Here is a 26,475-nt window from a genome sequence, read left to right as displayed (position 1 = left end):
AAAATAAAGCTTATTAACTTATATCACCATCTAGTTGACAAATATTAAAATATTCACATAATTTAAGTAATATTTCAGCCTTCTGAGGCAACAGTAGATTAACACGCAGCTGTAAGGATTAAGAGGCCTCATGTACTCCATGCAATTTCTCCCAGTGGTGGTAATTCTGTGTGTGATTGTGGTATTATGATGACAACGTGACAGTCCGCCAACCTCAGAGATCACCAGCTTTACATGTATTTGAATATTTCACTTTATGCATTTTAGTTTGAATTAATTATAGATTCACAGGAAGTTGCAAAGAAAGTATAGTGATAACCGATAAGGGACTTGTACCTAGAACATATAAAAGAATTTGTACAACTCCAAGAGGAAATTCAACAGTAAAAAGACAAACTGCTGAAAAGGGGCAAATAAGCTAAATTGACATTTCTCTAAGAACAACATACACATGGCCAACAAGCACGTGAAAATAGGTTCAGCATCACCAGGCATTAGGAAAACACAAATCACAAACCATGAGACACCACTTAGAATCCATCAGGAGCACCACAATAAAAAAGATGGACAATGCTAAGTGTCAACGATACTGTGCAGAAATTGGAAGCCTTGTAAATTCCTGGTAGCAAAGTACAACAGTGTAGCTGCTTTGAAAATATTCTGGTAGTTCCTAAAGTGTTAACAATTATCAGAGAACACAAAGAAATTCCATTCTTAGGAGAAATCAAAACAGAGAATCCACACAAAAACGTGTGTGCAAATGTTTGTAGCAGAACTATCCATAAGGGCCCCAAAGTGGAAAAAACGCAAATACCCACCAAGTGCTACGTGGATCAGCAATATGTGGTATATCCAAAGAAAGGAAATTACTGTTTGGTAAGAAAAGGAATGAAGTACTAATACAGGCTATAACTGGATGAACTCTGAAGACATTATGCTGAGGGAAAGAAACACAAAGGCCACACATTATATGATTCAATTCATCTGAAACACCCAGCAATGGGACATCAACAGAGACAGAAAGCTGTCTGGGTTGTAGGGCAGGCGGAGTGCAGGTGTGGAGCCAGAATGGGGGATGACAGCTATGGAGTGAGAAGTCTCTTTCTGGGGCTCATAATATGATCTGTTCTTTTAATAAAAATGTATTTATTTTCATTTACTTGAAAAACAGAGACACACACAGAGATAAAGAGAGACCAGATATGTTAGTTGGCTCCCAAATGTCCACAACAGCCAGGGATGGGTCAGGTCAAAGCCAGAAGCCTGGAAGCCAATCTGGGTCTCCCTCATGGGTGTCAGGGATCCAAGTACTGGAGCCATCACTGCTGCCCCCAGGATGCACACAAGCAGGAAGCCGGACGGAAAGCAGCACTGGGAGTTCAAACAAGGCACGCAGCCACCCCAAGCAGGGCCTTACTGCTGCCACAGATGCCCACCTGGTCTGTTAACATTTTTTTAATTAAAAAATTATTTAAGGGCCGGCATTTCTGTGCAGTGGGTTCAATCTCCACCTGTGATACTCCCATTCCATATGGGAGTGCTGGTTCATGTCCTGGCTGTTCCACTTCTGATCCAGCTCTCTGATAATGTACCCGGGAAGGCATTCGAAGTTGGCTCAAGTACTTGGGCCCCTGCCACCCATGTGGGAGACCAAGATGGAGTTCCTGGCTCCTGGCTTCACTTGGTCCAGTCCCAACATTGTGGCCATTTGGGGAGTGAACCAGTGAATGGAAGATCTCTTTCTCTCCCTCTCTCCTTCTCTGTCAATCTGCCTTTCCAATCAATAAAAATAAATATTTTTAAAAATCATTTATTTATTTGAAAGGGAGAGAGAAAAGGGAACAGAGCCAGAAACTGAACAAGGCACTCTGATGTGGGATGCAGGTGTCCCAAGTGGAGTCTTAACTGCTGCACTCAACCCAGCCCTATGAATATAAATAATATATTTAAAGTTATTCATTTGAAAGGCTGGATGGCAGAGAGAAAGATCTTTCACCTGTTGGTTCACTCCCCAAATGGCCACAATGGCTAGGGCCAGGTCAGGCCAAAGCCAGGAGCCTGGAACTCCACCCGGGTCTTCCATGAGTGTTGCAGGGACCCAAGTACTTGACCCATCCTCTACTGCTTTCCCAGGCACAAGAACAGGAGCTGGACTGGAAGTAGAGAAGCTGGGACTTGAACCAGCTCTCCTGTGGGATGCTGTTGTGGCAAGAGACGGCTTATTAGCTTGCTACACCACACCACCAGCCTTAGCCATGAAAATATTTTAAAGTTGCTCTGGTGAGGGATGTACAACTCTGTGAATGTACCAAAAACCAGTGAATTGAAAAACACTTCAACAGGTGAACTGCAAACTGTGTGAATTCTCTCAATAGTTATCATTGTCAAAAAAGGAACGTGAGGGGCCAGCACTGTGGTACAGCAGGTTAAGCCTCCACTTGCAGCGTTGGCATCCTATATGGGTGCCAGTATCAGTCCTGGCAGTTCCTCTTCTGATCCAGCTCCCCACAAATGGCCTGGGAAGGCAGTAGAAGATGGCCCAAGTGCTTAGGCCCCCTGTACCTTCATGGGAGACCTGGAGGAAACTCCTGGCTCTTGGCTTTCAATCAGCCCAGCTCCAGCCATTGTGGCCATTTGGGGAGGGAAACAGTGGATAGAAGACCTCTCTCTGTAACTCTGCCTCCCAAATAAATAAATAAATAAATAAAGTGTACTTCCCTGTCCTTTTCATGCTACATGCAGATCTGTATAACCACCCCCGCAATCAAGTGCAGGACTCCCCCATCACCACACCCCTCCCTCATGCCTCTCCCTTGGACTTTCCCAGCTCCCTGACCATGAACCCCTGTCCATCTCTAACATGCTGTCCATCTCTGTAATTTGGTCACTCAGAGGACATAACACAGATGGAATCACATGGAGTGTGTCCTTTTGAGAACAGCTTTTTCCCACCAGGCATAATGCCCCTGAGATCCACGCTGCTCCATGGACCAGTAATTCTCTCCTTTCCACTTCTGAGTCGCTTCACTGGGACCACAGTTTAACCATTTGCCTATGATGCTTATGTGAGTTGTTTCCTAGGTTTTTGGCTGTTACAAAACAAGCTGCTTTGCGGTTTGTGTGTGGATGTGAGTTTTCCCTTTCCTGGGATGAACAGCCAGCACTGCTATTGCTGGGAGAGGCAGTAAACATTTCTTTTTATAAAACTGCTGAGCTGTCTTCCAGAGCAGCTCGCCTGGGTGTATGAATGACCAGCGAGGGGCAGCATGGCTCACTGACAGAGTACGGACCCAGGGAGCCAGTGAAAACCAAACGTGGCTATGCCACCACGTAAATGTCCACAAGTGGGCTCGCCGGCAAATGACAAATGAAGAAACATGTGCACAACCAGTACCGTACTGTGTGAGGAAAGGGGTTGTGGCATGTAAACCCAAAGTGCTCCCGCTCTCCCCGCTCCCAGCTCAGCAACATGGAGACTCTTCCAGCCTGCAAGGGGCCTACGCGGGGCTGCGTCTCCTCCACCCCCGGCCGTCCCCCTGAGAAGAGCAGGACATCAGTGGCTCTCATTCAACAGCTGGCCACCTATGTATTTAAGTGCCGGGGGAGTGCCAGTGAGTTGAGGGGGCTCCCTTCTTGCACTTAAGGTCCACTTGGGAAATAGACACTGTACCTTAGGCGAGGCACGCTGAGAATACCTGGGACCCTGAGAACTCCCCTCCTGGCTCTAGCAGAAGAGGGTCCCAGCCTGCTCCCTCCACTCCTTCCGCTTCACTGAGCAGAGCTGTCACTCAGAGAGAAGCGTGCCACGTCCCCACCACCAGCTCCTAAACCCTGGCTCAGAGCCTGCCCCAGGGAAGAAGCGGCTCTTGAACAGGTGACCTCTAAGCCCTTCCTAATCGGCAGACTCCATCCACAAGAGCGTGGAGAAGCTCAAGCCTAGAGGTGCTGCCAGCAAGGGCAGCGGAGGCTGTGGTGAAGGAACTGCGAGGAGACTGGTGATCTCAGGCAGACACAGCCTGGCTGTGCACAGAGCCGTCTGCAGGAGGGACAAGATGGAGACGGCTGGGAGGAGCCTTCCAGGGCAGAAAACACGGGCGACACTGACCGGAAAGAAACCATTCTGCCCAGGGAACTACAGTCTGAGTGGATTGGTTCTGGAAAGGAATTTGTGTTTGACGGCACTGCTGACAACAGCCAGCAACTAGCTAGTAGCTGGATTAGTGGGCTATGGGCAGGGCAGGAACAGGAGAGAGCCCTACCAAAGTCACTGTCCTCTCAGAGTGTGTGGGAGGCTGTGCCAGCAGTGTGAGGGGCAGAGGACCTCACAGAGGAACACTAATGTGGGGGGGGCAGTCAGATGGCACTAAATTAATCCAGTCGGTTACTGCACAAATAAGGAAATAGTAACAGCAAGTCCAGGAGTGGGGAGACAAGTACTGAGAACTGCTTCTACCTGTTATCTTAACAGCAAAATATGACCCACACTTCTGAAAAGAAAGAAGGCAAGAAAAACTGTCCATGAGAGTGACCCACGATTAAATAAAAGCCTTCAAAAAAAATATATATTTGAACGACAACCAAAAACAACAACAACAACAACAACAAACCACTCACAGCACTGAGAGGAGTAAGAGGAAGCACTGGCAGAAGGTGAGGGAGGGTAGTATGACCGTGCACGGCAGGTGCAACAGAAAATACTGACGAAGAAACAGAAATGACACAATTCTCTAGAGGGGCTCAACAGCAGAACTGAGGAGGCACCAGGGTGATGAGCAGCGCCCCAGAGGAATGCAGGGCATGTCTTTGAGAACCAACATGGGATGGGGCACCAGGAGGGGCGACAGAGGGAGAGGAGAAGGAATCACCAAGAAACAGCGGAAGAAAATCCCCCAGATTTTTGACAGACACCCTACACATCCAGGAAGCTCAAGGAACAACGAGTTTGACAAATGCAAAGAGAACCACAAATACACCTCCACAGTAAAAAACGCCAAAAGTCAAAGACAGGGAGAACATTTTCAAACTAGCGACAGAAAAAAATGATTCTTCAGGGGCAGGTATTTGGCCTCGCAGGTAAGACCCACCTGGAACGCCCACATCCCATATCAGAGTGTCCAGCTCCCTGCTCATGTGTACCCTAGGAGGCAGCAGCTGATGACTCAGGAACTTGGGCCCCTGCACCCACGCGGGAGATCCTGACTGAGTTCCTGGCACAGCCCCAGCTGGTATGGGCATCTGTGGAGTGAACCAGCAGATGGGAGCTTTCTCTCAAATTAAAAAAAAGAAAAAAGGGCACGGAAATTCTTTTAAAAATACTGAATTTACCGGCCGGCGCCGTGGCTCAACAGGCTAATCCTCCGCCTTGCGGCGCCGGCACACCGGGTTCTTGTCCCGGTCGGGGCACCGATCCTGTCCCGGTTGCCCCTCTTCCAGGCCAGCTCTCTGCTGTGGCCCGGGAGTGCAGTGGAGGATGGCTCAAGTGTTTGGGCTCTGCACCCCATGGGAGACCAGGAGAAGCACCTGGCTCCTGCCATCGGAACAGCGCGGTGCGCCGGCCGCAGCGCGCTACCGCGGCGGCCATTAGAGGGTGAACCAACGGCAAAGGAAGACCTTTCTCTCTGTCTCTCTCTCACTGTCCACTCTGCCTGTCAAAAATAAAAAAATAAAAAAAAAAAATAAATTAAAAAAAAAAAAACAAAAGCACAAGCCCTCCACCCCACAAGCTGGCTCCACAAGCCATGTCTTCTTGCGGCTTTGAAGCCCTCAAAGCCCCCTGCTTGGAGCACCATTGGGCAGTTAGGGTAAATGGGGCAGGAGGGGGAAGGCGGGAAGGCGGCAGGACAAGGAGACTGAGAGCGGGCTGGTGGAGTGCTTAAAAAAAAAAAAAAAAAAAAAAAAAAACTGAATTTACAAGCAAACCCCGGTATAATTAACAGCTGACTTCTTGGCAGAAACCACAGAGGCTGGAAGGCAGTAGGACGACAAATTCAGAGTACTCAAGGCCATGTAAGAGGAATCTAGTTTTTCTACTTCTGCACTGGCATTCACAATTGTCACTATTTTCTAACTCAGTTGTTTGAATGTGTTTTTTTTTGTGTGTGTGTGATCTCATTGTTTCTTAATTTGCATTTCTGTAATAGTTGCTAATGTTGGACTTTAATTTTTTTAATGACTTTTACTGTGCCAGCAACCTTTCCAGGAATTCACATTGATTTCTCATTGTCTCCATAAGATTCCTCTTGGCTGTGCCACTTCTCAGCCCTTGCTCATTTCTGACATCCCTGGCAACTGTGAAGCTAATGGTCAAGTATTCGGTACACTGTCCCCTGAAGTGAGCCCAACGAGTCTCTCAGGATCAACTGCCTATGGGTTTCTGAGAGGAGCACCAGAGCCTAGGTGCCAGGCTCCTCACATCCTAGGAAGGACACACAGTGTTAGTAAACATGGCTCAGCACAGCTGGCGCTGACCTCGGCACCTGGCAGCCATCTGTGAAGTTACCTCCTTTGCCTGTCTATACTGTACAGCATGGAAAAAAACCCCTCTGCGTGCCCTGCAGTACTATCCCATTGTATTTTTTTTTTTTTTTTAAATTTTTGACAGGCAGAGTGGACAGTGAGAGAGAGACTGAGAGAAAGGTCTTCACCCGCCAATGGCCGCTGCGACCGGCGCACTGCACTGATCCAAAGCTGGGAGCCAGGTGCTTCTTCTGGTCTCCCATGCAGGTGTAGGGCCCAAGCACTTGGGCCATCCTCTACTGCACTCCCGGGCCACAGCAGAGAGCTGGCCTGGAAGAGGGGCAACCGGGACAGAATCCAGCGCCCCAACCAGGACTAGAACCCGGTGTGCCGGCGCCACAAGGCGGAGGATTAGCCTAGTGAGCTGCAGCGCTGGCCCCCATTGTATTCTTGATAGTCAAGATTTGTGTATTCTCCGATTTTTTTCCCCAAGAACTAGTTTTTCATTTTTGCTACTACTTTTGTTTTCAATTACATTTACTTCTGCTCTTTTTGTCTTTATTAAGCTTCTTTTTTTTGGGTAAAGATTTATTTATTTAAAAGGCAGATACACAGAGAGAGAAGGAGGGAGAGAGAGCAAGTGAGTGAGAGAGAATCTTCCATCTGCTGGTTCACTCCCCAAATGGCCACAATGGCCAGAGCTGAACTGAGCCAATGCCAGGAGCCAGGTTCCCACATGGGTGACAGGGATCAAAGTACCTGGGCCATCCTCTACTGCTTTCCTAGGCATATTAGCAGGGAGCTGGATCAGAAGTGGAGCAGCCAGGACTTGAACCAGCATCCATATGGGATGCTGGCACTGCAGGCAGTAGCTTAACAAGCTGTGCCACAGCACAGGCCCCAGCTTTTTTCTTCTGAAGTATACTTTATCTGAAAGCAACCTCTTTTTTTCTTCTTTTTTTAATAATTCTTGTACATATTTTCCCATTTTTTTATTGTCAGTCTACCTATGTCACTGTAGATAGCATAACTGGATTGTGTTTTTTCACTCTGTCAATCTGCTTTTTGTTTTTTAAAGATTTATTGATTTATTTACTTGAAACACAGAGGCAGAGAAAGAAGGGAGATGGGGAAACAGATCTTCATCTGCTGATTCACTCCCCAAATGGCCACTGAGGTCAGAGCTAGGACAGGCTGAAGCCAGGAGTCAGGAACTCCATCTGCGTCTCCCACGTGGGCGGCAGGGGCCAAAGTACTTGAGCCATCTTCCCTTGCTTTCCTAGGAGCATTACCAGGGAGCTGGACTGGAAGCAGGGCAGATAGGACATGAACCAGCACTCACACGGTGTCTGCATTTCAGGTGGCAGTTGAAATGTACTGTATACCAATGCTAGCTCCCTGCCAGTCTGTTTTAATTGGTATGTTTAAACTCTCTGCATTTAAAGCAATTACTGATGTTCTGGCTGCAGTTTACTATGTTATTATCCATTTTCTGTTTGTTTCCTGTATTTTAGCCATTTCCCTATTTTTCATCCCTGTCAATTATTTCCTATAACATTCCAGCTTCATTTATTTTATGAATAGAATTTCAAAACTTAGGCAAAGTCATTCAACTAAAGTTTAATAATTAAGAGGTTTGGTGCAAAGGAGGTTTCAGGCTCATAAACCTTCCACTTGTCAAGTTATCTTTCCCAATCAAGTATTTTTTACTATTTTATTTTTATTTGAAAGGCAGAGTGATGAAGAGTGAGGGGAGATGATCTCTCATCTACTGGTTCACATCTCAAATGCCTACTACAGCCAGAAATGGGTCAGACTGAAGCCAGAAAGTCCATCTGGGTCTCCCATGTGGGTGGCAGGGCCCCGAGCACTCCAGTCACCTCTGCTGCCTCCCAGAGTGTGCATCAGCAGGAAGCTGATTCAGAAGCAGAGGTGGGACTTGAACCCAGGCACTGGAATTTGGAATGTGGGAATCCCAAGTGGTGGCCACAACACCCACCCTCCCCAGAGTTTCGGAGGAGGTGGCCCAATAAGCAGTAAGAATGTTTTAGTATGGCTGCAAATCCCTGCATGTTTTATTACTGTGGAACTCTCCAGGCAGGAACAGATGTCTAGAGGTCGGAAGCCTGTCTCCACTGAAGGCTACACTCTCTGACTTCCACTAGTCTCATCTTTTCAAACCTCAGAGTACAGTCAGCCCCTCTGTATCTGTGAGTTCCACATCTGTGGATTCAACCAACTGCAGACTGCAAATATTTGGGGGGAAAATTTGCAGCTGCTCTGAACATACATATCATTCCTTAAACAATACAGTATAGTAGCTATGAGGGTATTCAAAAGGCTCATGGGAAATGGAGTTAAAAGACTAGCTTGTTTTGGTGCAAAAACTTCTGAAATCCATGCATAGTTCTTTCATAATGCATGTTTTCCATGACTGTTCTGAAGCGCTTAAGACATCTTAGCAACCTAGGAACTATGTCAAACAGCAACCATACACAGCTCTCCCAGGAGTGCCCTGGGGGCTGAGAGCTCATTCTGCTAGCACTTAGGGAGCTGTTAACACAGGGAATCCACTAAAGCCAAGGCCGTCAACTTAGCCATTCGACTCGAATTCCAATACACACACATAACTTTCTGGGGCAACCTGGATACTTCACTTAAACAACCGCAGCCTCCAAAACAGTTACAACAAAAATTTGGTGTTTTGGAAACTGAAAAATTCTGATTATTTCTCTTTTTATATTGTGGTTAGCATAGAGTCAAGTGCTATCCCAATTGCATGCATTAACACCAGATGTCTCTAGGGAAACTAACCTTTGACCCGGACGTCACTGTACCTCTGAAAGTGATGATAAGCAGCTTTCCAGGGATTCCGATAGTGACGGAGCAAGGTGATGGGAGGCCTTGGACGCACTGGGACATACCTCACACCTTCCTCATCTGTTCAGGAGGAGAGAAAAGAGGAGTATCAAATAGTATACTGTGTATCTTCAGTCCCGTCAGCGATCTGCGGGTTAACACTGAAGCCATAAAGAAGCCCAGGACACACTCCTGACTTCCGTGGGCAGGGCAGGCGACAAGAGCGGGCCTCAGCGATGCTTACCGATGTACTCCTTGGGAGGTGACTTGCGCTTCTCGGCCTTCACCAGGAGACTCTTGGCAGTGGACTTCTCATCATCAGTGCTGTTTGTCTCCATCATATCTCCTTCTTCCGTGGAGATCACGTGCTGCTGCTTTCGCGGCTTCTTCCTTGGGGAGGCACCAGGTGGTAGGTCACTTGCAGGCATGGACAGGTTGTTGGCCAGCAATGCGAGCGATGGCGACACAGTGTTGGTAGCCAGCGGAGGAACTGCTGTGAGAGGAAATGGAGCAAACACAGCCATGAGAACCCAAACTCAACAGAGAACTCCACTCGCTTTGCAGAAACGACAGTCGTTAGAAGGCAGTACAGGCAGCTACCACGGACCACACTCTCCTGTGCGGGTGGGGGCTGTGCCGAGCACAGCGACGCAGATGCTGTCAACTGCTTTCTAGTGCACCGGGTCCTGGTCCTCCTTAGTTGCAAGGACCCTCACACAGGCACAGGGCCACTGAGCTCAATGAATGTGTTGCAGGTGTGGTCATGTAACATGGAATCGGAAGGGTTCTACTGGACTTCTAGGAAGTTTCCTTAAAAGGAAGGTTTGACCTTCTACTTCTCATCATCTTTCTGTGACTCCGGAACTCAGATGTGATGGCTGGGGCTCCAGCAACCCCTCAGCAGCACTGTCTGTATACAGTGTCTCTGTTCTTCTGCTTTCTCCTGGACTTGCTCCCAGTTGGGCCTTTAACCCTCTCATTACAGGAAAACCACCCTTCTCAAGGTCTCTGCACCTCCGTGTGGCTAAACTAAGGGGTCACCGCTCAGTCCCGCCTCTCCACGGCAGGTGATCCAGCACAGCAGGTGGTGCCCTCCTCCTGGGAATGTCGCTGCCCTTTCCTCACAGGACATGCCATACTCTGGCTTGCGTGCCCACCACTCTGGCCCCTCTCCTCAGGCTCCTTTGCTGAATTCCGCCTCCTCTGCTGCCTCACAATGGTCACTGTCTACAGAGTGCTTCTGTTTCTATCAGGATTTCCTCCCTGGATGGCCTCATGCTCTCATGCAGGCTCATGGTTCTAAGGAAGAGGAAGAGAGAGGAAAGGAGATCTTCCACCCACTGGTTCACTCCCCAAATGCCTGCCACAACCAGGGATGGGGATGGGCCAGGCCAAAGCCAGAAGCCAGGAAGTCCATCGGGGCCTCCCACTGAGTGTCAGGAGCCCAAGTACTTGAGTCCTCATCTGCTGCCTTCCAGGCGCACTAACAAGGAGCTGGATCGGCAGTGGAGGAGCCAGTATTTCATCACAGGCACTGCGATACGGAATGCGGGCATCTTAGCTGGTGTCTTAACCGCTAGGCCATACACATGCCCCTTAAAACCTTTTTTAAAATTCCAGTGCTTACTTTTTATTTATCTTAAAGCTCTTGTCACCTAAATGAGTAAGATACTAGATTCTCACATTTGTCTCCTTTACTAGAACGTAAGCACTAAGAGGACAGAGGCATACTTGCTTTGTCCCATCAGTGCTGGAACCGTTCCTGCCATTGAGCCTTTCAGCCTGAGCCAGGACTGCTGTCAGCTTCTAACACAGAGAGCCGAGGGAACCATCCAAAGCCGGAGAGTAGACAAACAGCCCAACAGAGAGCCTTTCGTCTCCTCTCCTGGGTTTCCCACAGCATCTTTCCGTCAACGTGTCAGACTAAACATATTCAGGAAAGGACATTTCATGGCATGATAAACCAAGTTAAATAGACACAAGTAAACAAACAGTGAGTTTTAAAAACATACATTATTGCTGTGGCTCAGTGGGTTAAACCGCGGCCTATGATGCCAGCATCCCTTATATCGGTCCAGGTCCCTGCTGCTCCACTCCAATCCACCTTCCTGCTAAAGGACCCTGCCACCCATGTGGGAGACCCAGATGGGGTTCCAGGCTCCTGGCTTCAGCCTGGTCAAGTCTTGGCTGTTGGAGTCATTTGGGGAGTGAACCAGCAGATAGAAGATCTATCTCCCTTTCCCTCTCTCTTTCTCTGTAACTCTGCCTTTCAAGTAAAATAATAAATCTTAAATAAATAAATAGCTTTTTAAAAAAGCCATGAACCCGTATGAGTGAACGAGGCCATCCAGGGAGGAAATCCTGATAGAAACAGAAGCACTCTGTAGACTGAGCCCTGGGACACTGACCATTATGAGGTAGGAGAGGAGGCGGAATTCAGCAAAGGAGCCTGAACAGAGGGGCCAGAGTGGTGGGCACGCAAGCCGGAGCAGGACGTGTCCTAAAGGTACAGAAAAAGAAGGGTGCTGAGTGCGGGGAATGATGTGGAGAGCAAGTGTTTTTTGATGGTACAGATGACTTCGAAAAAAGCATTCTGAGTATTCCTGAAGCAGCATCCGTGGAGGCGAGAGTGGGCAGGGCCAGAGCGCACCTGACCTCTGCTGGGAGCACAGCCAGAGAGACCATGTGGCCACGGTGCAAGTGGCATGGGAAGTGGAGGCTTCATCCTGAAACGGTAGATAGCATGGGTAACAGCACAAAATCACTTGCTTTCTGCATCGGATAGCATACTGACTGGGTTACTTTATAGTCAGGAAAAACAAGATCTCACAAGCAATAAAAAATAAAACAACACAAAAATCAAGCTCAACAAAAAAGAAACACTTCCGAGTCACTTGGCTTTCACAGGCTGGGTAATGAACACTTTTAACATTTGACAAGTCTCGTACCATTTCGTCAAGACAGCATCTCCAACAACATAACTTTACTGCCTACCACAGCAACAACATTCAATAGAGGATAAATGGTAAGTCAGCATTACTCACCTATGGCCCTACTCTGACCCCTGGTTTCTTAACAAATGGAAGGATGCTTTATTGGAGGCTGCTCATGGAGAAACAGTAATCTCTTTCATGATTTTGTTTAGAAATGCATTACTAAAGGGCAGTTTTTGAGTTTTCAAAGAAGTTTCTTCCAGCTGTTAAAAACTAATGAAACACACCATTTTCAATGGGCCTCAGGGAGTCAGGCCTGCTGGCCAGTATTCACATAAGCATTTGAACGCTGGAGAATCAGGAAAAGGGGAGGCAGCAGAGGCTGTGGACAGTGCTCTGTGAATGAGCTTACCGGAAACTGGCCTCATGATGTCCATGGGTTCTACTTCTTCTTTCACTTTGATCTCAGGTACAGGAGGGCCCAACACGGAAGAGAGGCTGCCACCCACGGCAGCTGACGGGGGCGGCGCTGCCGCAATGGTAGTGATGGGTGGAGTGATGGGGACTGCTCCCGGAATGGTTGAAAGGGCGACGGCTGGCTGGGATGGGGGGCTGGCTGCTGCGATCATGGTTGGAATGGCTGGAGGAGGTTGCTGGGCAGTGGGCGGGACTGCAATAGTAGGCTGATCGTTATTCTGATTGGATACAGTCTCCATGGACACCGTGACTGGCGTGGCCATAGACACGTGGATTTCGGACTTAGGCTTGGCACTGAAACACAAAAGCAAAATGTACAGAGGAAATGAGAGAAAACGTATTGGCCTGAATCACGTCAGGATGAGTATTTGTGTGATTTTTCCCTATAGCACACAGCCCAGTGCACACACTATTTCTTGATTCTGAAGTTCAACTTTAAGGTACCTTTTAAAGGGAATTCAAGTTTTTAAAATATCCTAGTGTGAGGGCACTTTGAAGGCTTTATGAAATATGAAATTAAAAGATAAATTTTGGTACAAAAACATTTGAAATCCATGAGCGTGCAAGGTCTTCAAAAAGTACGTGGATGGGCTGGCACTGTGGTGCAGCGGGTTAAAACCGCAGCTTGAAGTACTGGCATTCCATAGGGGCACCAGTTCAAGTCCCAGCTGCTCCACTTCCAATCCAGCTCCCTGTTAATTCACCTGGGAAATCAGTGGAGGATGGCCCAAGTCCTTGGGCCCCTGCACCCACGTAGGAGACTTGGAAGAATTTCCTGGCTCGATGCTTTGGATGGGCACAGCTCCAGCCATTGCGGCCATTTGGGAAGTGAACCAGCGGATGAAAGACCTCTCTCTTTCTCTGTCTCTACCCCTCTCTGTAACTCTTTCAACTAAATAAAATAAATCTTTAAAAAAAAAAAAAAGGTACAAGGGAATGAGTATTATGAAAAAATTGCACAGTTTTCAGATTGTGTTTACAGCAAAATAAATACCTTTTAACTGGCCAGCGCCGTGGCTCACCAGGCTAATCCTCCGCCTAGTGGCGCCGGCACAGCAGGTTCTAGTCCTGGTCGGGGTGCCGTCCTGGTTGCCCCTCTTCCAGGCCAGCTCTCTGCTGTGGCCCGGGAGTGCAGTGGAGGATGGCCCAAGTGCTTGGGCCCTGCACCCCTTGGGAGACCAGGAGAAGCACCTGGCTCCTGCCTTTGGATCAGCGCAGTGCGCTGGCCGCAGCACACCAGCTGCAGCGGCCATTGGAGGGTGAACCAACAGCAAAGGAAGACCTTTCTCTCTGTCTCTCATTGTACACTCTGCCTGTCAAAAAAAAAATAAAAAAAAAAAACAAAAAACAAAAAACCTTTTAATTCCATTTTTCCATAAACGTTTTGAAATGCCCTTGAATGTTCCTCTGTACCAAGTCTGCCTCCTGCCCTAAATAACCTTCTCAGTTTATATAAACAGTAAATCAATTAGCATAGACAACAAAAACACTTTCAAGAAACTACTTTAAGATACATCATCATAAATGGATTAATAATTTTTACTACAATTGTACTTACAGGAACCTGGGAAGTGCTAAGTTTTCAATTTTGTATATATTTCAACAACATAATATTTATTTCAAAGTTACCATGAGTGGTATACTGTTCACTTAAGTCTTATGGGTGTCCTATATATGACGATGAGACATAATGGGTTAATGTATTTTTCCTTAATATGTAAGTTATTTTTGGAGTTTTTCCTTTTTAACTACAGTTATATTTCATAAGTAGTTTCTTATAAACCCAATTTTATAAAAGTAGAAATTCCAGCACATGGCAAAGACCCAAAGAACACAGATTGGAAGGAAGTGAGTTCCCTGCACTTCACACGCCGAGTCCTCCACCCAGAAGCAGCACTCTTACAACTTGCCAAGGCTATTTTGCCAGAGATATTTCAGGCACTTAAAGTAGCTACAAATACACTGTGTAAAAATGTATATCCTAGGGGCTGGTGTTGTAGTGCAGCAGGTTAGGCCTCCTCCTGTGTCGCTGGCATCCTGTACGAGTGCCAGTTTGAGTTCTGGCTGCTCTACTTCCGATCCAGCTCTCTGCTAATGCTCCTAGGAAAGCAGTGGAAGACACACAAGGGCCTGGTCCCCTGCCACCCACATGGGAGACCTGGATGGAATTTCGGGCTCCTACCTTCTGCCTGGCCAAGCCCCAGCCCTGGCTGTTACCACCACATGGTGGGTGAACCAGAAGACATAAGATCTCTGTCCCACTTAGATGAAGAACCTAAAGTATTCAAATCTGTGGAAGTGGGCAGCAGAATGGTAGCTGTTAGGGGCTGGGGAGAGTAGGAAAAGGGGAGTTAATGTTAAATGGGAACAGAATTTCAGTTTGGGAAGACTGAAAGAAACCCGACAATCTATTCTACAACAACATGAGTATATTAACACTACTGAACTGTACAATGAAAAAATGAGACAGTTTACAAAACCTGAAACACACACGTGACAAATAAACAGTCAGAATAAATAAAGAACTTTACAGACTCAACAGTAAGACAAGCACATACTCTTATGAGAAAATGGGAAAAAGGTATGAACCATAAACGGGTATTTCACTACAAAGGACACTCAGATGACCAAGAAGCAGATGAAAAGATTGGGATCAACTTTAGCAACTAGGGAAATGCAAATTAAAGTCTTAATGATATATGACTATATATCTACTATAAGTTTTAGTAAAAAGTTAAAAAACATTTAATTCCAAGTGTGGGAAAGGATAATATGCAGGAATTAAATGCACAAAACACCTCCTAGCACTAAGGAATTTAGGAAGGCCGTGGGGAAAAAAGATGCCTTCATGTTGCTAGTGGGAATTTAAAATGATATAGCCATTCTGGACTACAGTTTGGCAGTTTCTTAAAAAAAAAAAAAGATTTATTTTATTTATTTGAAAGAATTATAGAGACAGAGAGAGAGAGGTCTTCATCAGCTAGTTTACTCCCTAAGTGACCACAATGGCCAGAACTGAGCTGATCCAAAGCAAGGAGCCAGGAGCCTCCTCTAGGTTTCCCATGCAGGTGGCAGAGGCCCAAGGAGATGGGCCATCTTCTACTGCTTTCCCAGGCTATAGCAGAGAGCTGGATTGGAAGAGGAGCAGCCAAGACTCAAACCGGCGCTGCAGGCTGGAGCTTTAACCTGCTGCACCACAGTGGCAGCCCCTGGCAGTTTCTTATAAAACAAAAAATATGTGAACCATACAACTTAGAAACTGCACTCTAAAGATTTTTGTCCTACAGAAATTAAAATGTTAAGTCTACCAAGAAACCTATATGCACGAACCTTCACACCAAGGTATCTGTTATGGCCCCAAAGTAGAGCAATTCCTATGTACTTCAATAAGCAAATGGATAAATGCTGGTGCCACTATAAAACAACACAATACCAACCAACCAAAAAAGAACAAGTTATTGACATATGCTACAAAGGCACGAGACTAAGTTAAAATAAGCCAGTATCACCAGGTTACTATATACCTAATATATATAACTTATTTATAAATTACTAGTATATGTGATACCACTTGCATCAAGCTCTCAAAATGTCAAAGATCATAGTGACAGAGACCAGCTGAGTGGCAAAGGTTTAGGGTTGGGAGAAGGGTGTGGTTTTTAGAGTATCTTCGCAGTGGTGAAATTATGGTAATGGCTACTCTAATCTATACATGGGATAAAATTTCAAAGTACTACACATATTTCTCCCTTCTAAAAAAGAAACATATCTAAAAATTGGTGACATCCCAGTAAGGCTGGTAGTTCAGTCAACAGTACTGAACCAATGTCAATTTTCTTTTTCTTAAAAGATTAATTTTCTTTATTTGAAAGGCAGAATAACAAAGAGAAGCAGAGACACAGAGAGAAAGAGCTCTTCATCTGCTGGTCAGGATCTTCAAAGGCTGGGCCAGGAGCTGGGTCTCCTGTATAGCTCACAGTGGCCCAAATATTTGGGTCATCTTCTGCTACTTTTCCAGGTGCACTAGCAGGGGCTGGATCAGAACAGGATGGCACATATGGGACAGCATTTTAACCCACTACACTACAATGCTGGCAACAATTTTTTCATTTTGAAAATATACTTAAGTTATAGAAGATGTAATCACTGGGGAAAGGGTGCATGGAAACTCTATTATTTCTGCAACTTTTTTTTAGTCTTAAATAATTTCAAAGTAAATATTTAAAGAATACAAGGTGGAAGGGGTAAGGTTTCTTCTGGAATTAAAATAAAATAATCAGACATTAGCAAAATAATGTGATTGAAGGTCTCTTAAAATTCTCTCCCTTATGAGAGAAAAAAAAAAAAAAGAGCGAAAAAAAAAATGAGTCAGCTTATCTAGAACTCTGGAAATTAATTAAGTTTTTGGGAATCTGGCAAAATCATGAAAGCTGGCTGAACCTAGGTAAGCACAGCAAACTTTGTGGTATCTTAGCTGGCTCCATTCCTGTTCCTCCAGCTCTGTAGTAGACTTGCAAAGAACAGTCCACACCCACAGGGAAAACCAGCAGACTAGCGGGCACAGACAGGTTGAAGCCTCTTGGAGCTCATTCCCAGAGCATAGTCATTACAGGACTGGCCTGGCTAGGCCTGGAACACTAACATGTAAGACTGTCTTTATTTGACCCGACTAGTGTTGAAGGGGTGTTTGCTGAAAGAAATTAGAGGCAACTCATTAATTTACAGCTGATGGAGGGAGTGGTAGCCGTTGGGACTACAGCAGGCTTTCCAAAAAGCTTCAAGGAAAAATCCACAGGCGCTTTGAAAGCTCTGACATACGTCCGGCAATCTAGGAAGTGACGCAGAGGTGTGGGACTGTGTGCAAACTCATGACTGTGTACACGGCCAGGACCCTAAGCTCTCAGCTCTGGCTGACCTTCAGGCTCTGCATGGACAGGGAGAAGGTAGAGCAGAGCTGCAAACTGCCTGGCGGAGCACTGAAGTGTGACCCTAAGAAACATACAGCATCCAAGGAGATCTATTAGTCACAGGCACTCAAGGAGAGCTCTGCCCAGCCATTAGCTGGTTACTAAGTTCTCCCAGAAGAGAATTCAGGGGCCACACAAGACATGGATGCAGAATGCACAGAATTAGTTTGGTGCAGCTCTGCTGTTGTGGCCATCTGGGGAGTGAACTATCAGATGGGAGATCTCTCTCCCTCTCTCTGCTTCTCTGTAACACTGCCTTTCAAATAAATAAATAAATAAATAAATAAATCTTCAAAAAAAAAAGCCCCCAAATAACAACAGGTGGCAATAAGAACACATTCTGAGTGGTGGGAATCTGATATTCAGGTTTGTCATATACTGTTTAAAATATACAATTTTCAACAACAAAAAAATACATGACATGTAAAGAAAGTATGGACTACATACAGAGAAGAAAAGCAATTAACCAAACCATTACTGAGGAAGCACAGCTGTTAGAAAAAAAATTTACATCAGCTACTTTAAATATGTTCAAGACCAAGTTTCACTTGGGGCTGGCACTGTGGCATAGCAGGTAAAGCCACCACCTGCAGTATCGGCATCCCATATGGCCACCGGTTCAAGTCCCAGCCGCTCCACTTCTGATCCAGCTCTCTGCTATGGTCTAAAAGCAGTAGAAGATGGCCAGAGTCCTTAGGCCCCTGCACTCACATGGGAGACCGGGAAGAAGCTCCTGGCTTCCCACTGACACAGTTCTGGCCGTTACAGCCAGCTGGGCAGTGAACCAGCGGAGGGAAGATATCTCTCTCTCTAAGCCTCTGCCTCTGTGTAACTCTGTTTTTCAAATAAATAAGTAAATATTTAAAAAAGAAGAAAAAAAGACCAAGTTTAACCAAAGAAAAGCATGAAAATTATGTCTCAGTAAGCTGAAACTACCAGTAAACAGAAATTATAAACAGGATCAAACAGAAATCCTAGAGTTGAAAAATCAAGATGCTGAAAGGAGAAAAAAAATCACTACAGGGGGAAGGGCACACTTGAGCAGGAGGAGTAGGGTCAGCTAGAGGTGATGCAGCTTGAAAAACAGAAAGAAAATCATGAGGAAAGTAAACAGAACCCAGAAGCGTGCAGGGGTTATGAGACCCTTAAAAATGCCAATGTTTGCATAATGGGAGTTGCAGAAAAAGGGGGCAGAAAGAATATGTGAAGAAACAATAGATGAAAATTCCACAAATCTGATAAAAAACATTCATCTATATATTCAAAAGTTTAACAACTTCCTTGTGGATCAATTAAAAGAAATGCACACGAAGACACACCATAAATAAATTGCCTAAATGCAAAGAAAGTAAACTCTGTAATGTGTCTTAAAATACTAAAACTGCTAAATCTAACTGGTTAGTATTATTTTCTCTATTTATAGATTTTCATTTAGAAGTTACAATGAGAAAGCTTTACGATAAAAGTTATATCATCTAGAAAGCAGGAAAATAGGACGAATAGGATGAAAAAGGGTAGAGAAAAGAGTAAAAAAAAAAGTTTATCTAACAAATTAGAGTCCTCCCACTGTAAATAGAGGGAGGGAATGGAAGCAAACTATAAAATAAACAATGTATAAAGACTTCCCTGTACTGACTGACATGAGTTTTCAGATTGAAAAAGCCACTTAGTACCCAGTACATTAAACAACAAAAAAAATTACTGTGACATTCCCGAATATTGGGAATATCTCTGAATATTAACGCATCTCAAAATAATTAAGAGTTCAGAAAAATAGAAACGCATCAGATACAAAGAGCAGGATTCAGAGGCCGGCGCTGTGGCGTAGCAGGTAAAGCCGCCGCCTGCAATGCCGGCATCCCAAATGGGCACTGGTTCGAGTCCCGGCTGCTCCCCTTCAAATCCAGCTCTCTGCTATAGCCTGGGAAAGCAGTAGAAGATGGCCCAAGTCCTTGAGCTCCTGTACCTATGTGGGAGACCCAGAAGAATCTCCTGTCTTCCAATCAGCACAGCTCTGGCCATTGCGGCCATCTGGGGAGTGAGTCAGCGGATGGAAGACCTCTCTCTCTCTGCCTCTCCTTCTCTCTCAGTGTAACTCTTTCAAGTAAATAAATAAATCTTAAAAAAAAAAAAAAAAAGAAGAGCAGGATTCAAAATGTTTGAAATTGTATTAGGCTTTTCAAGAGTTAATAACGAAATAACAGAAGACAATAGAGGAAGTATCTTAATATTTCTAAGAAACAATGCTACTAAGGGATCAATTCAACAGGAAGATGTAACTACTATAAACGTATATACACCTAATTTCAGGCCTCTGGCAATTTAAAAGAAATGTAAAAGGATCTAAAGGGAGACACAGATTCAAATACAATAGTAGTGGGGAACTTCAATACCCCACTTTCAGCAATGGACAGATCAACCAGACAGAAAATCAACCAGGAAACAGCAGTTAATCGACACTATAGATCAAATGGACCTAATAGATATCTACAGAACTTTTCATCCTGCAGTTGCAGAATACACATTCTTCTCACCAGTGCATGGACTGACCACATGCTAGGCCATAAAGCAAGTCTCAGCAAATTCAAAAAATTTGAAATCATACCATGCATCTTCTTGGACCACAATGCAATGAAGCTGGAAATCAGCAACTCAGGAATCTCTAGAACATATGCAAACACATGGAGACTGAACAAAATGCACCTGAATGAACAGTGGGTCACAGAAGAAGTCAAAAGAGAAATAAAAAAATTTCTGGAAACAAATGAAGATGACAATACAACATATCAAAACTTATGCAATACAGCAAAAGCAGTGTTAAGAGGAATGTTTGTAGCAATTGGTACCTACATCAAGAAATTGGAAAGGCACCAAATAAATGAACTATTAATGCATCTCAAGGATATAGAAAAACTACAGCAAACCAAACCCAAAACTAGTCGGAGAAAAGAAATAATTAAAATTAGAGAAGAAATCAACAAAATTGAAACCAAAAAATACAAGATCAGCAAAAGGAAGAGCTGGTGTTTTGAAAAAAAAAAAAAAAACAAAACTGACAAGCTATTGGGTCAACTAACCAAAAAAAAAAAAAAAAAAAAGAAGACCCAAATTAATAAAATTACAGATGAAAAGGGAAATGTAACAACAGACACCACAGAAATAAAAAGAATCATCAGAAATTACTACAAAGAGCTGTATGCCAACAAACTGGGAAACCTAGAAGAAATGGATAGATTCCTGGACACATACAACCTACCTAAATTGAGCCACGAAGACATATAAAACCTAAACTTAAGACAAATAACCAAGATGGAAATTGAATCAGTAATAAAGGCCCTCCCCACAAAGAAAAGGCCAGGACCGGATGGATTCACTGCTGAATTCTACCAAACATTTAAAGAAGAACCAACTCCAATTCTTCTCAAGTTATTCAAAAACAACTGAAACAGAGGGAATCCTCCCAAACTCTTTCTGTGAAGCCAGCATCAACTTAATTCTAAAACTCGGAAGAGAAAGAGAACTACAGACAAATCTCCCTGATGAACAGACACAAAAATCCTCAACAAAATTCTGGCCAGTCGAATCCAACAACACATCAGAAAGATCATTCACCCAGACCAAGTGGGATTTTTCCATGGTATGTAAGGATGGTTCAACAGTCACAAATCAATCAATGTGATACATCACATAAACAAACTGAAGAACAAAAACATATGATTATCTTAACAGATGCAGAGAAAGCATTTGATAAAATACAACACCCTTTCATGATGAAACTAAGCAAACTGGGTATAGGAGGAACATCCCTCAACACAAGGCAATTTATGACAAACCCACTGCTAGCTTCCTATTGAATGGGGGAAAGTTGGAACCATTCTTAGATCTGGAACCAGACAATGGATGCCCACTCTCACCACTGCTATTCAATACAGTCCTGAAAGTTTTAGCCAGAGCCATTAGGCAAGAAAAAGAAATAAAAGGGATTCAAATTGGGAAAGAAGCAGTCAAACCATCCCTATTTGCAGATGACATGATTCTATATATAGGGTATCCAAAAGACTCCACCAAGAGACTGTTGGAACTCATAGAAGAATTTGGTAAAATAGCAGGATATAAAATTAATACACAAAAATCAACAGCCTTTGTATGCACAGATAATGCCTCAGCTGAGAAAGAACTTTTTAAGATCAATCAATCCCATTCACAATAGCTACAAAAAAATCAAATACCTTGGAATAAGTTTAACCAAGGATGTCAAAGATCTCTACAAAGAGAATTACAAAATATTAAAGAAAGAAATAGAAGAAGATACAAAAAAAAAAAATGGAAAAATCTTCCATGTTCATGGATTGGAAGAACCAATATCATCAAAATATCCATACTACTGAAAGCAATTTATAGATTTAATGTGATACCAATCAAAATACCAAAGACATTCTTCTCAGATCTTCAAAAAATGATGCTGCAATTCATATGGAAACATTTCAAAGCCACAGGCATCACAATACCAGATTTCAAGAAATAACTACAAGGCAGTTATAATCAAAACAGATGGATAGACTAATGGAAAGGAACAGAAATTAAACAAACCATCTACAACCCACTTATATTTGACCAAGGAACTAAAACCAACCCCTGTAGCAAGGACAGTCTCTTCAAGAAACAGTGCCAGGAAAACTGGATTTCCACATGCAGAAGTATGAAGCAGAACCCCTACCTTACACCTTACACAAAAACCCATTCAAAATGGATTAAAGATCTAAATCTATGATCTGATACCATCAAATTATTAGAGAACATTGGGGAAACCCTGTAAAGACATTGGCACAGGCAAAGAGTAGTTGGAGGGGCCAGTACCGTGGCTCACTTGGTTAATCCTCCACCTGCAGCGCTGGCATCCCATATGGACACCGGGTTCTAGTCCTGGCTGCTCCTCTTCCAGTCCAGCTCTCTGCTGTGGCCTGGGAAGACAGTGGAGGATGGCCCAAGTCCTTGGGCCCCTGCACCCGCATGGGAGACCAGGAGGAAGCACCTGGCTCCTGGCTCCTGGCTCCTGGCTCCGGACTGGCGTAGCTCTGGCCATAGCGGCCATTTGGGGGGTGAACCAATGGAAGGAAGACCTTTCTCTCTGTCTCTCTCACTGTCTAACTCTGTCTGTCAAAAAAAAAAAAAAAAAAAAAAAAAAACAACTCCAGAGGCACAGGCAATCAAAGCCAAAATTAACAAATGGGATTACATCAAATTGAGAAGCTTCTGTTCTGCAAACCAAACACTAAGGAAATTGAAGAGGCAATGGACAGACGGGAGAAATCATTTGCAAACAATACAACTGATAAGGGATTAATAACCAAAATATATAAAGAGATCAAGAAACTCCACAATAACAAAACAAACAACCCTGGTGAAGAAATGGGCAAAAAACTTAAACAGGCATTTTTCAAAAGAGGAAATCCAAATGGACAACAGACACATGAAAAAATACTCAGGATCACTAGCCATCAGGGAAATGTAAATCAAAACCACAATGAAGTTCACCTCACCCCAGTTAGAATGGTTTTCATAGGGAAATGAACAAACAACACACGCTGGCGAGGATGTGGAGTAAAAGGTACCCTAATCCACTGTTAGTAGGAATGTAAACTGGAAAAGCCATTATGGAAGGCAGTTTGGAGATACCTCAGAAATCTGAATATAGACCTACCATATGACCCAGCCATCCCACTCCTGGGTATTTACCAAAGGGAAATGAAATCAGCAAATAAAAGTTATCTGCACCTCCATGTTTACTGCAGCTCAATTCACAATAGCTAAGACATGGAATCAACCTAAACATCCATCAAATGAAGGCTGAATAAAGAAATTATGGGATATGTACACCATGCAATACTACTCAGTAATAAAAGAAAATGAAACTGGTCATTTGAAACAAAATGGATGAATCTGGAAAACATCATATTTAGTGAAATAAATCAGTCCGAACAGGACAAACACCATATGTTTTCCCTGATCTGTGATAACTAATAGAGCACCTAAAAGGAAATCTGTAAAAGTGAAATCGACACTTTGAGAAGCAATGACTTGAACAACCCTTTTCTTGACTGTGAGAAAGCTTTATTTATTTATTTTTCTTAATAGAGAATGGGACCAGGAATGGGAGAGGGAGGAGGACGTGGGATGGGCATAGGGGTGGGAGGGTGGGCATAGTGGGAAGAATCACTATATTCCTAAAGCTGTACTTATGAAATTTTTACTCATTAAATAAAAGGTTTCTTTTTGGGGGAAAAAAAAGAAACACTGCTTTCCAATTTAAGATTCTCCCAGGCAGTCTAATATTAAGAATGAAGGTAGGACTTGTTTCTGGGAGATGGAATAGACATCATTTTCCTATTCTTTCACTAAAGACAGAAATCACGAGCATTGGGGCTGGCACTGTGGGTTAACGGGTAAAGCTATAGTCTACAGTGTCAGCATCCCATATGGGCACTGGTTCAAGTCCTGGCTGCTCCATTTCTGACCCAGTTCTCTGCTACGGCCTAGGAAAGCAGTGGAAGATGGCCCAAGTCCTTGGGCCCTTGCACCCGCATAGGAGAGCTGGAAGAAGCTCCTGGCTCCTGGCTTCAGATCGGTGCAGTTCCAGCAATTGTAACCAATTGGGGAATGAACCATCGGATGGAAGACCTCTCTCTCTCTGCCTCTACCTCTCTGTAACTCTGCCTTTCAAATAAACAAAAATAAATCTTTCTTAAAAATTAAATTAAAAGAAAATAAATCATAAGCATTATATATAAAACAAAAGCAATAAGCTGCTGAAAGATGAAAACAAGGCACACTGGCTCGGGATCTCAGGACCTGAGGAAAGACACAGCAAGGAGGTTCCTGGGTTTTCTTTTTGCCTTGTGTGGCCTGGACTGGATGCTGGAGAAGACAAGTAGAAACACCAATGGTAACATACAATAATAAAAAAAAAAGTATCAAGGGGCTGTTCTCTCTAGCCAAAGAACCAAGGAACATGTAGCTTGGCATAACAAAAAATCTTTAGACAGTAATCGTTTTATTCCAGGCAAACACCTAAGAACCACTGCAGCACAGTGCCCACCTCCTCCATCGAAGGCTGTAGAAAGCCCTGTCCCCTTGCCAGGCTGTAATGAGTTGCATCTCAATGCCCTCTCCTAAACCCACTACTCAGCATGGATAGAGGCCAACGGGGAACCAGGCTGTAACAAGGCAATGCTGCTAGCCTCTGCACAGCACCTGCCAGGAAAGTCTGAGAGAAGGCCTGTGAAAATATAAACTGACTGTAAACCCAAACTCTTAGCACCCTTAAAACGACCAGGTCCAAACAGAAAATCACTCATCTTAGCAAGGAAAATCATAACTTGAATAAGAGATGAATGATGCAGGAATTATCATAAATTATCAACAAGCAATCATAAATTCACATGAAAAGCAAACATCTCAGCAAAAAAATCAAAGTTATACAAAGAATCAAACAGAAATTACAGATCTAAAAAACAACCTCACTGGATGCACTCAACAGTACAGTGGAGGTGAGCAAGGACAGAATAACTGAACTTGATCATGGGTACAGGAGTACTGCTGGGGAGGAGGAATAGTGTCTCGCGTTCCACAGCACAGCTGGACAACCAGGACAATTAAATGAATTATTTCAAAGCACAAGAAAGGACTGTAAATGTTCCTAACCCAAATATATGATGCATGTCTGCAGTGACAGATATGCCAGTTGCTCTTATACATTGCACATGGTATTACAGTGTTATACTATACCCCAGAAACAGTAATTACCACATGCCAATTAAAAGTAAATTTTAGGGGGCAGTGTTGTGGTGCAGTAGGTTAACCCATTGCCTGCGATGCTGACATCCTATGAGTGCCAGTTCAAACCCTAGCTGTTCCACTTCCAAACCAGCTCCTTGTTAAGCTCCTGGAAAAGCAGGGAAAGACAGCCCAAGTACAGGGGCCACTGACACCCAGGTAGGAGATTTGAATGCAGTTCCAGGCTCTTGGCTTCAGCCTAACTATTGTGACCATATGGGGATTGAACCTGTGAATGGAAAATATCTCTCTCTCTGCCTTTCAAAAAAACAAATCTTTAAATTATATATATATATATATATATATATAATATATATATATATATATATATATATAAAACAACAACAAATGAACTTGAAGACAAATCAGTGCAATTTGCCCAACATGAATAATATGGGCAAAACAGACTGAAGAGTATGGCAAAATAAGGACACTGACTCACAAAGTGACAAAAATTGACATCATATATATTCTCTCACTACTGCTGAAGAAGTATGTTAACAAAATGGGAGTAAACTAATAAAACGGAAGCACATGGGCTCCAGGAGAAGACCCGAAGGGAAGCCCAAGCTTGATGGAGAAAGGAAACAGCACGGTGATGGCTGGGCACCAAGTCCAGGCAGCAACAGACACTCGCTGGCCAGGTGGAAGCAGGGCTTCCAAGACATGATGGGGCGGGCATCATCCAGGACACATGGAACTCTGACAGAGGTCTGGCAGGTCCTGGAGGTTTGATGGAGAAACTGAGGATGAGTTAGTGATACGTAGAGAAAACTGAAGCAAACATCATCAGCCTTGAAACACGTAATCTCTTAAAATTCAATCTGTCAGCTCTTAGAACTACTTAGATGCTAATATTTTATATTTTCCAATATCTTCAAAAATTTAATTTCAAGATACACTGAGAAGTCTCTCTCCCTCCCCAACTTATCTACCACTACACCTCTATA

The 26,475-nt window shown here is 44.1% G+C and overlaps 1 protein-coding gene across 4 annotated transcripts in view; it reads right to left on the bottom strand.

The window, feature by feature from the left end:
- Nucleotides 1-26,475, bottom strand: part of SAP130 (Sin3A associated protein 130) — an 84,415-nt gene that overhangs the window by 3,375 nt on the left and 54,565 nt on the right. For 3 of the 4 annotated variants that reach the window (XM_062183722.1, XM_062183488.1, XM_062183644.1), the window contains exons 16-18: nucleotides 12,661-13,019; nucleotides 9,560-9,808; nucleotides 9,271-9,396 (exon numbers count right to left, since the gene is read on the bottom strand). In XM_062183722.1, coding sequence (XP_062039706.1) covers nucleotides 9,271-9,396; nucleotides 9,560-9,808; nucleotides 12,661-13,019 — 734 coding nt within the window. The remainder of the gene's footprint in view (nucleotides 1-9,270; nucleotides 9,397-9,559; nucleotides 9,809-12,660; nucleotides 13,020-26,475) is intronic. The other variant, XM_062183561.1, reaches the window with a different exon arrangement.

Source organism: Lepus europaeus, chromosome 1, assembly GCF_033115175.1.
Source record: "Lepus europaeus isolate LE1 chromosome 1, mLepTim1.pri, whole genome shotgun sequence".
In the NCBI taxonomy this organism is placed as follows: domain Eukaryota; kingdom Metazoa; phylum Chordata; class Mammalia; order Lagomorpha; family Leporidae; genus Lepus; species Lepus europaeus.
This window is presented reverse-complemented; position numbering and strand designations above follow the sequence as displayed.